Source organism: Homarus americanus, unplaced genomic scaffold (assembly GCF_018991925.1).
Source record: "Homarus americanus isolate GMGI-L3 unplaced genomic scaffold, GMGI_Hamer_2.0 scaffold32413, whole genome shotgun sequence".
Lineage (NCBI taxonomy): Eukaryota > Metazoa > Arthropoda > Malacostraca > Decapoda > Nephropidae > Homarus > Homarus americanus.
This window is the reverse complement of record NW_024727110.1, coordinates 163,248-180,728: the sequence shown is the minus strand read 5'-3', so window position 1 is coordinate 180,728 and position 17,481 is coordinate 163,248. Positions and strand designations below refer to the sequence as shown.

Sequence of the window (17,481 nt, the reverse complement as noted above, 5' to 3'; positions counted from 1 at the left end):
TAAAAGAATGTACTGTATGTGAGAGGGTTTACAGTGTTAGGCGGATCACCCTCAGTCAGTGCTGCCTGAGAACCTTCCTGAAGATTCCAGAGTTAACATCGTCTTAAGGTAGCGCTTACTGATCAACCACAACACAATGGTAAGTAAAATTATAAATTATCTCTATCATATTTGTCAATTATGGTGTTTTAAATGTTGAAGAAATGTATAAAGTTTATTTTTTTTGTGAGGTGAGGCGTCGCGTGAGTCACTGGTAGCACGAGTAGGTCCACGCCGGTCACATTTCTCTCCTCAAAATGGTAGGAAAAGCTCTTAATATTGTTCTGGTTTTGCCTATATGTTATTTATTATAGATGGAATATATTTATGTGAGTAGATCAATGATATAAGACGATAGTTATGTGTAATGTTAGATTATAGTACAGGCTGCGTGGTGCTGGACGCCATGGAGCCAGTGTTGGGTATATAGATAAATCACCAATAGTATAGAATTTCACTATAATTTATCATTTATTGGGTGGCATTGTTGGTTCTTGAAGCTAGAACTTTAATGTCTCTGCAATATCCAACTCTAGAACTCTGAGAGGCTGATCAGTTGATGGTTGAGTGAAGGTGTGTCAGTCATTACAGAATTAACCAAGTTGTAGCGGTAATATTGGAGATAGTTACGAGTTATCACCAGAAGTTTATAAATTAGCTTCATATTTTTATACTAAATTGATATAAAATAATGTAGTTGACGGAATCTAAATATTTATTAATGGTAATTATATAGTATTGTTCCCTTCTCGAGTAGGTAAATTTGTATTAGTGCACCCAACTGTTAGAATGTAAAAAATATATTTTTTCTAGTGTATTTATGTGTGTTTAGATCGGTTATGACCTTCATTTCCGTCAGAAATTGGCCGTTTTTTTTTATCGATTTTTTTTTTGGGTGGGGCGTTTTCTGAAGAAATAATGGCTTTAGCGAATACAAAATGCCCACAAAAACACTAGAAAAACATAAACCTGACCCGACCTAACCTAATCGACTTTCACCATATGATGGAGTCACTTATTTCTTACCTTATTGGCCGTCTTCAGTGTCCTTGGGATAAGGGACGAGTTACCACAATGCCACATATGTTAGTCTTGATGATATTTACATTCAGTCTTGCACTTCGGACTCTTCACTGAGACCGGGAGAACACCATGAGATCGAAAAAATGCTATAGTTTCTTCCTTTTTTTCCCCAAAACTCGCAATCGGCTCCATATGAAGTGACACCCATCGCAGACTTCCATGGTGGGAAATTAATTTGAATTTTGAAGTATGTGTCCCAAAATAAAAATCGAATTTGATTGGGCCAAAAATACAGCGAATTAAACGACAAATTATTTTAATTGGTTGCAAAAAAAAAGCGCTTTTGATTGGCCGTGTGACGTGTACGGAACGCATGCGCGTGATTATTTATGAAGGAGACATGCAGTGTGGGAGGTGAGGTAGGCGATAATGGCGGAAGATTAATGGATTTAAAAAGAATAAAATTTTGGATACGCTATCTCCGTTATTATACATTTGCGACGTAATGTAATTGAAGAAAATTATCTTGTAATTAGACGTCTTATTTGAATATGATAATAGATTAGGGGTGGGAATGTGGGGTGCGGAAATACAATAATACCGTCCTTTATATGACAAAAATAAATTTTCTGGTGTATTTTGGGTATTATCATTTAGCTCATCCAGTGAATTTTTGGATTTTAAGTTACCACTTCGAGAGGTTTAGGTTAGGTTGAAATTATGTTTTTCCCAATGGTTTTTGATGTGTTTTGAATGATTCTGACCTAATTTCAAATGGGGGGATGACCAAAACGATTTTTGCCGTATTTTGGCGCGTTTTCTTAAAAAATGACCTTCATTTCCTCGGGAAAATCGACACTTACTAACCTCACCTAACCTAACCTATCTTAGACCTAGCATTTTGTTGGTGTGCTTGGGTGGCATGGTGTAATGGTCAGCATCCTCGCCTCGCAAGCGAGCAGACCCGAGTTCGATCCCCGGGCTGGGTGAAACTATGGGCAAGTTTCTTTACGCCATTTGCCTCTGTCTACCCAGCAGTAATTGGGAACCTGTATATTAATCGATTTGCAGATCATATTCTGGGGTAAGGGTTAGCCAGTGCAGTTGGTGAGCTGTCCAGTCTTCTCGGACTATTCCGTGACACTGTGTCATGCAGCTCGTTAACTCAGGGTGTGGTTGTTGTGTTGGCGACAGCTTCGACACCTTAACAAATTCATGCCTAGGAGGCCTTTTACAGGTACTTTAATGGGCAATGTTTGGTGGATTTGGCATTCTGTGTACCACTGGCAAGGCCTTGGGCTTGTAACACACGTCTTGCCCACGGTGCCCATCATTTCTCCGTGGATGTCGGTCACACTAGAATAACCCGTTATAGTACTGTACATCCTTCTTTCCTCACACAGCCAAACTGTGGAATGCTCTGCCTTCTTCTCTGTTTCCATACTCATACAATGTCTCGCTTCAAAAAGCTGGTTTTCCGTCATCTTCGTGGTGTAGATTAATATAATCTTTTTCTTTTCTATTTCTAATTTCTTTTTATTCTTATTTTCTTTGGCCCCCTAGGCTCTGTTGTGGGTCGATGACCTGTGCCCGGGTGGGCTATTCCCCAGAAAAAAAAACCTATCCTAACCAAACCTAACCTAATGCACGGCCATAGACTGTTGTAAAATTTTGGAAAAAACTTCAAAATTCATTTCCGAAGTCATTATTCTTTGCCCTCTGGTTGAAATGCCGTTAGAAATACTCCACATAAGGAGATCTAAAGGTTGGGGATGGTTGAAACAGTCGGCTATGTATTGGCCGAAACTGCAATAATACTGAATTTGGCCTTCATTTCCATCGGAAATGAGTTGTTTTGGAGTTAGCAACCCCCACATAGAACCTGACCTAACCAACCAAAGAAACCTACTTAACCTTACCTAACTTCATAGCTGCCCCCGCCATATGAAACAAAGTACTTATTTGGATATCTTGTAACAATGAAAGCAACTTTGTTGAAGCATCATGGTGTAATTTTATATTTTTTGTGGACGTGAGAGTACCCTTGGACTGAGTGGGTCATTTGTAAACAGAACAGACGACATGCGGTGACTGCAGATTTATGTTAATTTCTTACGTGAATTTAGTATCTCTGTTAATATCCATTTACCGTATATTAGAATGATATTAGAATTGTCCCTTAACTTGCATCTTTTACACTTATTCCTATAATATGAGTGGTGGAGTGAGACAGTTCAAGTTTGTGGGGTGTAAAAAGTGTGACTGGATTTGAGCTTTTCATTCACTGTCTATGGTTGACATGTCTTCATTATTGTCTATCATGGCTTTGGAAGTTTCTCTGAGGTACTCTTAGAACACATCATTAAAATATAGACATAAGAATGCTAAGTTTATTTACTGGTATAGGTATATATATATATTTATTTATTTTCCAGGCTGTTGCACTTAATCCAGTCCAGATTATGAAGACGGAGGCTGAGGAGGAGCGATCAGAGACAGCTCGCCTCTCCTCCTTCATCGGTGCTATTGCAGTTGGAGACCTTGTGCGTTCTACCCTTGGTCCTAGAGGCATGGACAAAATTCTTGTGGCCATGGGAAGAAGCGAAGGTATGTTAATCAGTACACCATGGACCAGCAAATCCCTGTTACTGGCACTGTTATAGAAAAAAACATTATCTGGCAAATACTGTATGCCAATTAAATGTGTGTTCAATCACTATGTCATGTAGTTGTCCATTTAGCCCTGACCCAATTCTACCTTTATTTCATGACATTCAAACTACTGTTTAAGCACTACCATAAAACAAAATAATAATAGAGTATCTGAACTGTATTTTGATTCAGAAACAGAAAAGACTTGTACCAACTCCTAAATACTGTACAAACTCTTTGGGTTTTTTATTTACAGTAAACTCTTGTTATTAGTGAGGGATAGGTTCCAAGGAATGGTGTGAATAGGCAGAACCACAAGTAGCAACTTCTACTTCCTTATTGCACTACTGTATACCTGTACCAAACAACCGACCAGCCACGTCAGCACTCATCCCCTCTTTTAACTTATCTAATAATTCAACTTTCTTGTCAAGGTCATCACTGTTTTCTGTCTTTTACATTTCACTCCACTAGCATCACTTGCACTGACACAAGGCAGTCTTTTAGAGGCCATTTCACACAGAAACATTAAAGTTTTCAGAGTACAACACTATATGCTGCATGGGGTGACTCGTTGTGCTGCGGGAAAAGGCTCACAAGCTTGCCACCATCGGCTTACCGCAATTTGTCGAAATTGCGAATCACAAACCCATGAATGGCAAGGGTCTACTGTATTGCTTTCCAAACACATTAATTATAAAGGGCACAATATTTTCAATAAAAGTGGATGAACATGGATATTAAACTTTATGTAAAGATGCTCATGTTGGTTACATTATACAGCTGCAACATGGTGCTGCCAGACATGGCTAAGATATGTATTGTACTGCACTGCAGTTGACAGCAAGACATTTTATTTTAGAATACTATATATAATTTACACTACAGTTCTGTACAATACTAGAAAACTTAATAGCCATTTGGGCAGTTGGTCTGTGCTCAGTTATGATCTTTTTTGGTGAGTGTTAGTACAAGAGAAAACCATAGTACTGTACAGTACCTAGAGAAATTCTTTGGTGTTTGGTAGTCAATAGGTACAAGACTTTATTATTACCATTTTACCTGCAGTTCACAACATGTCTTAGTGAACATAAACTCCCCTCACTGTGGGATGCCACTTTTAATACTTTATTTGGCTAATGCCAGATGATTTTATTCAGCACAGAGGACAGACCCTCCATACACAGGTGGTTAGGTACCATACTCCTGGCTCTAGTTCTTCCTAGATTATAGTGCCCATATTATTAAGCAACAGTTTCCCTTGAAGAGGGTCGTCGTGTTTCAACCCGAGTTCTAAACTAAATGAGTCCTGAGGGACACCGCAGTACAGTAGTTAACGTGGTGGTGTGGCATTAATATTAACTAATTCCAATAAAATTAATTTATAATATTGTAATAAGTTAATTTTAACGCCACATCACCCCGTTAAGTACAGTACTGCGGTGTCCCTCAGGACTCATTTAGTTTAAAACCCGGGTTGAAACACGATGACCCTCTTCAAGGGAAGCTGTTGTTTAATAATACGGGCGTAAGACACGCACTGGCTACCTTAGAGAAAATAGTTACTGAAAAGGTTGGATCATCATACAGTACAGAATTTCTGTTCACAAGCTGTGTGAAATGTATGATGTTGGCTTACAGTACAGGTATATGACTTAAAAGCATAATGAGAAAAATTCATGATTTTTATGCATAAAATTGTCTTCAGATATTATGGTTATACAAAATATAAATATTTGTTCTATTTAAAGATGTAAGGAAAAACTATAACCTTCTAGATGCTTAAGGTGAGTGTCCGGCTGAAGCACAAAATTCATTAATAATTGATCAATCAATTTTGTGTCGGCAATTAAGGACACCAATTAACTTGTTACAGTACTATATCCCTGAATTGATTCTATCTAATCCCTAATATCTATTTTTTCCTTCTATTTTTATAAATGTTCAAAATCCTACTTCATAACTTCTTGCTAAATTATATTGAAATTCATTTGGAGTACAGTACAGTATAGGTAAGTAGCTCCTCTTGACCGTGACATATAGATATTTCTGATTATTGCTTTCGTTTTGGGTGCATGAATTTTTTTCCTAACTTACCATTTTTTCCTCCAAATACTGTACAGTAAAACCTCGATTAACCGACTTTCGGATTAACCGTCAATCCCGAACTCCTAACTTTTTTTTATTATTATTTCCGGGCACAGGTCACTGACCCACATCGGGGCCTGGGGGCGATAATGTAATAATATTGATGATAATAATAATAATAAAGAACCATAAATAAATGCAAAAATGAAAAAAAATCAAGAGTGAGAAACAATATATGTATGTTGTGTTGTCAATAGTAAGAGAAGCAATTGAGACCCTGCAATTGTGTGTAAATGAGGCAGAAAGTCAGATGAGCAACCTGGGACTTGGTCACAATTTTTGTGATGACATATGTTCTTTGACTTTTCAATTTTTTATTCACGGTTTCTGTGCTGGTTCATATTTATTTACTAAAGTGGTTAATGTTTTAAAGCAAATTCTATTGAAATATGAATGGCAAATCAACAAAAATTAATAGAGGGAATTCAATGAGGTAGGTTAGGGAAAGGTACTTTGAAAATGTATGTTTTATTTCTGTAGACTTTATGTACTATTAACCAACCGTTCGGATTATCCGTCGGCCCCTTCCTCCCATATGTGGGCGGTTAATCAAGGTTTTACTGTATTTATAAAGATAAATCAGCAAATAATAAACCCAGCCAAATATAAAGAAATCTGTATGTTCAGCCATACACAATAATGTTATTCTACTACTGTACTTAGTTTTTGTTTTATTAGGATGGGCCCATAAATGGCCGAGCCTTAGGGATTTGAAGGTTAGAAAAACTCGTTCTGAGATACGGGCCGATAAAGTTGGCGTGAAATCAGCTCAGGATCGTTCCTCTCACTCACATACTTGATGGGTCGCTGACTCTCGTGACGATGTTCTCCCGTGGTTAGCTTGCTGAGAAAGTGCCAGATACTTATTTTCACCAAGTGATTGGTATTACTTTACACCAAAATATTATTAGAAATACTTTTCTACAGCTTTTCCTATGTAAGCAGAAGGGCCCTCTAAATGAAATGAGGGTAGAACAGTCATGTATAGCTACATACAGTACTGTAGATATTACAAATTACACAATAGAAATGCGCCGGCAGAAGCCATAGGTAACAGCTTTCCTCGGGAATTTTTCTGAATATTTTCATAATTTTCCAATTTTCATCCTCACATCTGTCCATCTCGTCTGCTCATTCAGCAGCATTATACTATACTCTACTAGCCTATACAGACACTCCTGATTACAAATTTCCAACTTTACGAATACTCTCCCTCAAGTCCATTTTTGGGTTGTGGACGAGTATCCGTTGTTACGGATATCTTGCAGTTGTTAAATGTTTGTTGTTTTAATATCGTGAAGGCTGTAATAGTGGGTGGAGATGATGTGATGGTGGTGGGTGATGAATGGCCGTCAGGTGCAGATTGTGCCCACACTTTTCCTGTGTTATATTTATTGGGTAATTTTAATTAATCTGTACAAGGATCTGTGTGAAAACTGTTCTTTTGGGAAGCGTGGCTCCGAGAATAACACAAAGTTGTTTGAGGACAACTAAGACTGATCATGGAGTGAGATGTGAGAATTGTTCTTACATATAACTTATTATTTTATTTATTATACCATTATTTAAATATTTTCAGTGCTTGTTTATTAATATATTCACTATCGGGTGTCCAGATCATCACGGGGCATTGGGCTAATTGAAGCCGAGGCTAATATATAGTACCATAAATTTTTTACCTACTATTTAATGGATCCTAATGATCCTAAGGTTGCTAAATATACGGTCAATCTGTATAACATGAAATTTAATCATGTAACTTGGCTTCATGTGCATTGTTCAAAAATGATTATGTCAACAGGTCAGATTGAGGTAACAAATGACGGTGCCACCATCTTAAGGAACATCGGTGTGGATAACCCAGCAGCAAAGATCCTGGTAGATATCAGCAAGACACAGGATGATGAGGTGAGGCTTAAAACACCATGTAATTTCATAATCCAAACTCAGAAAATTTAATCAGCTTAATGTGATCAGAGATTATGTGTAATAAAACTGAAATAGCAAAAAGATGTAAAAGGATTTAAACATTTCCTTTGTACACGAGATGTGCTGTAGTTAAGTTGTATAGTTTTATTAATTTATTTATATTTCCGTAAAAATGTATATACTGTACATACAAGTATTATACAGTTGATCCTCTTTCCTTGTGACACCTGAATCATGATACAGTATAGTTGTTTATTCTCTTTAAGGAAGATTTTGATTTTATATTCTCTAAAGCTAAGATGTTCCTAGGGCATTGTCAAGGGTGCTGCCCCAATGATGCAACCAACATCTCTTTTATTTGTGTGTTAAGGTGTTTGGGTATACTGTATGTGTGTATGTACTGTATCACATAACCTGCATCATTTGTGATTTTTTATGCTGCCACCGTCATGTAGTATACACAACCCTTAACTTTTTTTAAATTCATGCTCTTTACTTATATTGCACTAAACATTTACCTGATAATGGCAGCTCAATGGTTCTACTCTGTATCTCCATATTTGCCAGCTGGTACTGTTTCATACTTGTCAATGCACCCATGATACTCTTTGCCTCCACCACTCATTGTTCCTCTCACTGACACATCCTCCACATTCATTCTAACATTTATTTCTACCTGGCTTCCATTATTACTTAGTTTCATTGCTTTGCTTTTGTTTACATGAAATGATAACTTTCTTCATTATTCCAACCTCCAAACTCGTCTGCTTCTTTTCCTTTAATGTATCTGCACTTGGCAGTCGAGCAGTGCCATCTTTAACACCAGCTGACACACTTCCCATTTCGGTTTTCCTGTCCCTGTTTACTTCACACTCCATTACTTTTGCTTTCATTTCTCTTCCAACCCGAGAAAATCTTAAATAATCTTAGCAGTCAATAATTTGCACTTGTAGTATGTTATCAGTTTGGTATGTGAAGAGTCAACACTGTTCATTATTCTGCAGTTGTGTTATAGTAGTGGGGGTGTTCTTTCATAACATTTATTAATTATTATAATTCCTCTTATGTTAATAAAATTACATTTTGTAATGCCAAAGAGTGACTATTTCAGGTAGGAGATGGCACAACCTCTGTAGTTGTTCTAGCTTCAGAGCTGCTTCGTGAAGCAGAGAAGTTGGTCTCCATGCGACTCCACCCACAGACAATTATATCTGGATATCGCAGAGCCACAGATGTTGCCCGTGAAGCTTTAGAAAACTCAGCGGAAGACAATTCTGCCAATCCTGCCAAATTCCGAGAAGATCTATTTAAGGTTTGTTAATCTAATTAATGACATAGATTCTATAGAATGTTGTAAGTGAAGGAATAAAGGAAACAAAATCTTTTATGGTAGGTAAAAATTGTGGACATGTCATTGACTGATAAGTTTTGTTCCTTTTTAACCCTTCCTCCACCAGGCAGGGTGTATATAACAATTGTCCATGTAATCCTAAATTTGTGAAATATTTTCCTCATCGACATTAAAGAAATTGGAAATGTGTTCCTAAAGTTGTTACACTTACTTATGGGCGATATAAATGACTCATTTGGGTACTGGTAAACAGAGTTACTACACATTATTGACTCTATTCTGGGCAAGATATATCTATCTCTTTGTCACTGAAAGGAATAGAGAAGGCAGCCTGTAGTGATGAATGAGATGGTAACAAGAGGTGGGGAGGTAATGAGCTAGTGTCTTTAAGTGGCTGCTGCTCTGCTACAGAACAGCTGATAGCAACAGTCTCAAATTTGTCATTATCAACTCTTTTTTTTTCCCCACACTGGATAAATATAGGCTTACATCATAATATTACAATGAAGATGTTTGAACAGTTAAAACATGCAGAAACAAAGCAGAGAAATGGGCGTTTCAATTGTAGCAGCCTGGCACTACCACACAAGCATAAGAACCCACGATTTAGGCTTTAACTTTCCCCACATTCATGTCAGTCGCCTCATGGAGCATTTTATATAGTTTTATATCATTATCAGCTGTTTTCTTTTCGCCACCAATAACCTTTTATGGCCATTTTCCACACTTGCCTGAGTTAGCTGCAATTACTTGATTGTAGTTGGGTAAAACCAGATGGAATATCTCTCACCTGCTCATCACCACAAAGTTCCCAAACCCAGGGCACCAGCCTAGATAATACGGCGGAGACCAAGTGATGAACACGGCTCTTTTGTGATCTTGGTGGCTGTAGTGACGTACCCACACCTCAATATTCCTTTCTGGATGTTTTCATTGTCAAATTCTTTTATTGTAACAGCGTGTTGTAGAGCTACTTTTAATTATCAAAGGTAAAAGAAGACAAAACGGTTGATAATGGCTAATTTGAGGAGACACATCAGATGATCAATTGTGCCTGGCAATGCAGAAACCAGCACATCCTCTCACTCATGACCGCCACCTCTCATCATAAAAGACTTACCTTCATCTGTTATTATCATGACATTTACGTTGTTGAGGTACAGTTGGGGAAAAATATTCTGCCCCCACGTTGTTGTGGCCAGTGGAGACCATCTTAGAGTGTAGTAGTAAGCAAAGCACATAGTAAACCTTTATGAATGAACCAGCAATTTGGGGAAGAATAGTTTTCCCCAACTGTACATTTAATTATTGTAAGCATCAGGAAGGGCATCCAACTGTAAAACTTTGGTCCAATATTCCTGATGGTAATGAGGTGGGTGTTGCTCTTCTCTGGTTCACTTATTTGTAAGTGCCACTGGAGCATAATGCTTGTACATGATCAAGATAGTACTTCAATTGTTCACATACATGAATACTACTTGGCATTTTTACTCACATGAAGAACAATAAAGATATTGTCTTTATTTTCTGACACCCTTGTATGTCCGATTTTGCAGTGAATGATTTAGGTAAACCATTAATGATTGTTTTTTGTTATTTCCACCATGCAGATAGCCAAAACTACCCTAAGTTCCAAGATTCTTGCACAGCATAAGGAATTCTTTTCCAACCTGGCCGTAGATGCTGTGTTGAGGCTGAAGGGTTCTGGCAACCTTGATGCCATCCAGATCATTAAGAAGCAGGGTGGTACTTTAGGAGACTCTTTCCTTGATGAAGGTACGGTTATTTTGATGTTACAAATATATTAAAAATAACATATTTGCACAAAAGTGTTTAGTAAGTGATGCAGTAAGTTGCATATTAACCAAACTCTGTATATCCTAAAATCTTGGACAACTGTTTTCTTTTCAGATTAATTTTTTTTACCCATTATACTACTACATATAGTATATCATTAGTTTTGTCTTTTATGCCTGTATGTGGTAAACTACAGTACGTACTGTTCTTCCCCATTACATAAATCGGTATTTATGATGTGTACAGTAACGTATTCACTGATTTATTATGTTATTTGTTGTGAATATGTCTGTATTGGTTCAGTCTAGGGCAGTCATGTTTTGTACTGGTGATAGTTGAGGGGTTTCATTCAGTAGGGTTTTATAGGAATACTGTATATTACTGTTACCATAAATGTTATGGGGTGTGATGGTTGAGTTGATACAGGACTTGGCTCCTGTCGTAAAGGGTCACTTAGGGCATTCCCAGTCCACTGAACTGTAAATGGGTACTGTACCTAACTGTACAGTTTGGGAAGTGACGGTAGTGAAATACAGTGCTGACCATGCTGCCTCCTTGTGTACCAAAGGCTTGGTATTCAGTAGCTTAAATCCACTTTACCCCTTATGGGTTGTTAGCCACAAGGTTGGTTTATCACTCATTGTGGTATTATGATTGACTGTCTTGTTCGTGTGGTTATGACATGTTATGAGGGCTCAAGAACTGCTGTAACAATAAGTGATGAGGAATGTGAGGTTAAATTAGGGGTTCATCAAGGGTCTTTCTTGAGTCTCCTTCTCTTCCTCTTGGTGTTGGAGGTACCATGATAAAGGCTGGTTTGCCCTGGCAGTTGTTGTATATGAGGAACTTGGTGTTGATAGAAGATAATAGTTCAGAAATTAAAGAAATGGAAGGGCATCAGAGGGTATAAGAGTGAAAGTAGTAAAACAAAAGTAATGGTTAGTCTCACCTTTACAGAGTAGAAACTGGGCATTACATGTAGTACTGTACTGCCAGTTCCCTAGTAATATTTCTTGTGGTCAAGGTATAAGGATTTTACATCTTTTTGTGACTTTTGATTATGTGAGATGTTTCTGAACGGCAATTTGTCTGGGGATTTGTTTAAGTTGCTGCTATATTATTATTTTTTCTTTCCATATCCAATCCATCTTTTTTTAGTCTTGTGTTTTCTGTTCCATATTGTCTTTTCCATTTAATTTCCTCTTTGCTTTTCTCTTGTAATTTTTTTTTATATAGGTATTAATAAATGTGAAGCTAATATCAAGGCTTTCAATTATGTTAACTGGTGAATTTTTCTTGTAGGATTTATCTTGGAAAAAAAGATTGGAGTTAACCAGCCAAAACGTATTGAAAATGCCAAGCTATTGGTTGCCAACACTCCAATGGACACAGACAAAATCAAAGTTTTTGGTTCAAAGATCTCTGTAGAGTCCACAGCAAAGGTGTGTACCACTGTGTTAGTTTGAGTTATTTCTTCATAGTGTGTGTAAGAGTGTGGCATTGTGTAAATGTTTAGGGTGAGTGAGTTGTGTGTTAGTCTCCTGTTGTGAATGTGTAATACTAATGTGTAGCAAACGGGTAATACTAGTGCTGCAGTATACATATTGTTCTAGTTATAAACAAGTGGTGAATAAGTATTAGTAGTCTTGTAGTAAACTTTTAGTGCTAGTGTTGGAGTGAATATTCAACATGTTGATGCTGTTATGGTAAGTATGCACCAGTTTTGTAGGGAATGTGTGTTAGTGTACAGTGAGAATGTACAGTTAGTGCATCAGTGTGCATGTTATAATGGTGGTGGTGGTGTTATGAAGATGCCTGTTGACTTTCAGGTTTGTAAACAGTGGCAAAATATGTGGTTAAGTGAGAAATTACAAATGTATGGTAACTGGTTTCCTCTTAAAAGATATTTGTGGAAAAAAAGACGACTTTTAAGGTGAAACAAAGAAAACCATCTGGAAGTGGCCGTACGGTATACAGCACAGTACTGAGAACTCTTTTTCTGGCAGTTCTGTATTTTGTAACCGTTAATAAGATTTATAGCAAATTTTATTTTAAAGAGAGTTGACATTATTCTCTTGGCTGTTGCAAGTGTGATGTGTATGAACTGAGATATTCCTGTTAACCGTGTGCAATATATCTATTTTAGGAAGGATTTATAGTTGTAAGTTTGAATAGTTTTCCAAGTACGTATTGTCATTTTCACTTAACCAGTTGTAAGCAATTGTTTATGAACTTATTTCACCTCGAGACTTTATTATTATTATTTTTATTATTAAATATAAGATGAAACTTAAAATTTCATGGTCCAGAAACAAGAGGCTCTAACATAACCTGTACACTCTTACGAACCTTTATAAATTACATTAACGTGCTACATGATGTTGGTGTCTTGTGTTACAAAGTATTGTATTCTTTTAATTTTTCTTCTATAGGTTGCTGAACTTGAATTAGCGGAGAAGGAGAAGATGAAGGCAAAGGTTCAGAAAATCCTGAAGCACGATATTAATGTCTTTATTAACAGGTAAAAATAATGAGTCCATGAAGATTACTTGGTTTGTAAGTAACAATTTGTCATGGGTGTAGAAGACTTGTTTAATATAGCTGAGGGTTTAAATAAATTTCATAGTGTAATGTTGGTATTAGAACTGTAAAGGTCATTGTGAGAAAGAGTAAGATGATGTTTGAAATAGGTCAATGACATCTATTGTATTGTAAAATTAGGAGTGGTGGTGCACTAGTGTTGGACAATGAGGAATTTGGGTACCTAAAAATCTCTATTTTGCAAATGAGGCATAGCAACAGATGGGAAAATGAGTAACCCATAGTTGAGAAGATTGTGAGTGGTGACAGTAAAGCTTTAGCCTACCAAAATTAATTAAGAGAGCAGATAGTTGTAGAATTTGAGCTGATGAAGTAACCCAAAGTGTGGTGTTTGTGGTTTTTGTAAGGTAATGTGAGAGACAGTTTAAAGTACTCAAGACATTTTTTGTGATATCAACTTAAAATACTCAGTAATTCTCTGACATTGAGACCCAAATCTCCAAATTACGTACACCAAAGTTGTTGAATTTACCCTCGCGTCTAACAAGTTGAAACTTTAGTCCAGAGCAGAACACTACTGCCTTAGTAGGATGGTTTGTCAGTGTGTTCTTGTGCTAAAAATATTTTTATTTATGGAAATGCAAATATAAGGTAGAGCATTAAAGGTAAATTGGGTGCCAAGCACTCGCACCATACATGCACTTATGTACATACCATTCATCATGGTATATTGACTCTTACTACTGTGGAGGTGAAGGGATGAGAGGAATATTTGAGTAGATGCCAAAAAAAAAAATGTATTTTAACAAGATTTCACTTTTCAGACAGTTGATATACAACTACCCTGAGCAGCTATTTGCTGATGCTGGTGTGATGGCTATTGAACATGCAGACTTTGATGGTATTGAGCGTCTGGCACTGGTTACTGGTGGTGAAATTGTATCAACTTTCGATAATCCAGATCTTGTCAAACTTGGTCGTTGTGATTTAATTGAAGAGGTCAGTACAGTACATTGAAAACTTTGTGTTGCATATGATTCTTAGTTACCTGTGGGTTTCTTGTGGAAATGATGAATGAATATACAAATTGTGACACCTCCTCTCTAATACAGTGACACCTCCCCTCTAATAAATGAAAATACAATATACATTTATAAAGAATCTGCAGTGGGTGTATTAATCCTTGAGTACTTTTGGAAAAGTAAAAAATAACAATACTCATATTTCAGTGAAACATATTTTAAGGAATAAATCTGAATAAAGTGTATTACTGTAAATGTAAAATCAAGGGGGGTAGAAGCTTGTACAGTAAGTAGTGTGAAGCAACATAACAGGGATGAACCAGGTAGCTTGGGGACTTGTGTTGTACATTACTATGGTGTTTCCCTTTCAGAATGTGTGTTTGCAGTAAGTGTGAATCTCTGTTTAATCTTGGTTCTGGTCGCCCTTCAGTATCATCATCATATAACATTTTATGGTCAATTTCCACTCTTGTGTTGGTTTAGCTGCCATTAACAGAAGGCAACAATCCATGATGCATGGTCTTTTGCAGTTACCAAAATATAATGACACATCTTACAACCCTTTCCCCATATCATTCTTGGCCTACTCATGGCACTCCATTCTCTCCACATGCCCAAACCATCTCAGCTTGCCTCAACACAGAACTTCACCAATACTTTCAGTACCCAGCCACCCTCTAAACTCTGAACAGTCTCCTGTCTTTCAGAGTCACATTACACATTCCCCTCACCAGTCTCATTTCAGCTTGCTCGAGCCTGCTTATGCCATCCTCTTTAACTGCCCATGTTTGACAGCCATACAACATCGTACTTCTCACACCAGCCACATACATTCTTCCATTCATGCTGATGGAAGGTTTTTTGTCATCATTAAAGGCAGCCACTTCTTAAACTTCCTCCAGCTACTTCTGACTCTTGCAGTTGAGTAGGCTTCATTTTCCCCCACTGGCACAGGTCTTATTACTTAGGTAACAGAATTTATCGACACAGTCCAGGGATATATCCCCAATTTTGAGTTTGCTCAGCCTTGATGTGTGCATACAAAACAGTCAGCCACCTTCTCCAGTGCATCACTTTTGTAACCATCTTCCACACACACACATTATTGGGTTGCCGTGAACACCTTCCTTACAGATTGCACGTGGCCAATTTTTACTTTCCACCATGAATCCCCCCCATTCACACCTCTTATTACTTTTGCCTTATTCGCTCTCGGTATAGCATTGCACAAGAAAACTTTGCTACAAAGTTGATGAAGGAATTATGTGAGAGAGAAAATGTGTGTATGCCTACTTGTAATTCAACACAAGCATTTGTTGTTGATCCACATTAATATAAATATACTTTTGCCCTCAGTGCATTATTGGCGAAGATCGCATGATTCGCCTAAGTGGTGTTGCTTTGGGTGAGGCCTGTACCATTGTATTGCGTGGAGCCACAAACCAGATTCTTGAAGAAGCAGAACGCTCCATGCATGATGCCTTGTGTGTTCTTACACAGACTGTCAAGGAAACGCGAACAGTGTTTGGAGGAGGTAAGGAAGGATATGATTATAAATGCTTATTCATAACTTTTTTAATTGGTAGGAACTTCCTACAGCAAGCACAGAAACTTTTAGATGAATGCAAATGATAAATGGTAGGTACCTTGAAAGCTTGAAGTGCACCTGCAGAATATTTTTGATTCTGGTTTAAATATTTCATCAGTAAAGCAGTTGCTACTTGAATACACTGATAAACAAGTTTGTTTAAGAGGTTTACCAAAGTGCTTGAATAAATGGAAAACTAAAATATAAAAGAATGGCACATTGTAGGGAAAACAATAGTTCATGTATGAGAAATTAGTTGTCCATAGTTCTAGACTTTGGAAAGAATGGACATGGGAAGATGGAGAAAATACTGCACACAAGCAATAGATTATCCAGTAAGCTGTATTTGTGGTATCCATGAAAAACACTAAAGCTTCACTCCATAAACTATAACTCCTAGGTAAGATTATACAAGCTTCATTACTGATTATTTTCTTCACAACAGGTTGTAGTGAGACCTTAATGGCCCGTGCAGTAATGGAAGCTGCTGTCCTTATCCCTGGAAAAGAAGCTCTTGCAATGGACGCTTTTGCTCGAGCTCTGCTAATGATCCCCACAATTATCGCTGACAATGCAGGCTATGATTCAGCACAGCTAGTAGCTGAATTGCGGGCAGCTCACGCAGAAGGCAAATCAACAGTGGGTCTCGATATGGACGGTGCTGCTGTGAACTGCATGAATTTGGTCGGTATTACCGAGAGTTTCAAGGTTAAGAGGCAAGTATTGATGTCGGCATCTGAGGCAGCAGAGATGATTCTCCGAGTCGACGATATCATTAAATCCGCACCAAGGAAACGCACTGCAGATCAGGGACAATGTTAAGATAACGACTAATGATTAAGTTTTGCCTTGCACACTAGTGGTGAAATGTTATTAACACCATGCTTTTTGCTCCTAACTATACACTTGAAGTCTTAACATCTTTATTTCTACTGTCACAAAATAAAACTTAAATTTTGCTGGAGTTTGAAGATGCCTTTCAAACTGTATGGTACTCTATACAGTACACTTATGAGCTTGTTATAGCCAAGACTAAGTATTTTACCCAAGATTCATGGTTCCTACATTTTTAACAAAGCCCTGAACCATCCACTGGTGTGTGCTGAAATGGATGAAACAGTTGAATCTAGCCACATATTGTCCACCCAAGCTCAGTTACAGTGGATCAAGACAGACTTTCACATTATTTGAATGCATCGCAAATATATAATTGTTCACTAAATTTTGATGAATAAATATTCTAATCCTTCAAAACTTGGTAATCAGAAAAAAAAGAGACTAATACGATTGGGTTAATCAACTTATTTTTAATAAGTTAAGTTTATTGAAACATGAATACATATTTTATGCTTAAGACTTGGTTGTAAAACAAAAAGAAGTGAGATGCACAA

The 17,481-nt window shown here is 37.3% G+C and overlaps 1 protein-coding gene across 2 annotated transcripts; it reads left to right on the top strand.

Annotated features, from left to right (window-relative positions):
- LOC121865783 (T-complex protein 1 subunit beta-like) lies at positions 1 to 17,048 on the top strand. Of its 2 annotated transcripts, none has more exons than XM_042365343.1 (10): positions 1 to 139; positions 3,498 to 3,669; positions 7,664 to 7,770; positions 8,903 to 9,103; positions 10,753 to 10,918; positions 12,242 to 12,381; positions 13,372 to 13,460; positions 14,305 to 14,479; positions 15,859 to 16,036; positions 16,536 to 17,048. In XM_042365343.1, the coding sequence occupies exons 1-10, from the start codon at positions 137 to 139 to the stop codon at positions 16,910 to 16,912; spliced, it is 1,608 nt and encodes a 535-aa protein (XP_042221277.1). In that variant the 5' UTR covers positions 1 to 136; the 3' UTR covers positions 16,913 to 17,048. The 2 variants fall into 2 exon arrangements, with proteins under 2 accessions (XP_042221277.1, XP_042221278.1); XM_042365344.1 differs by lacking the exon at positions 1 to 139 and adding an exon at positions 173 to 299.
- Positions 17,049 to 17,481: the final 433 nt, after the last annotated feature.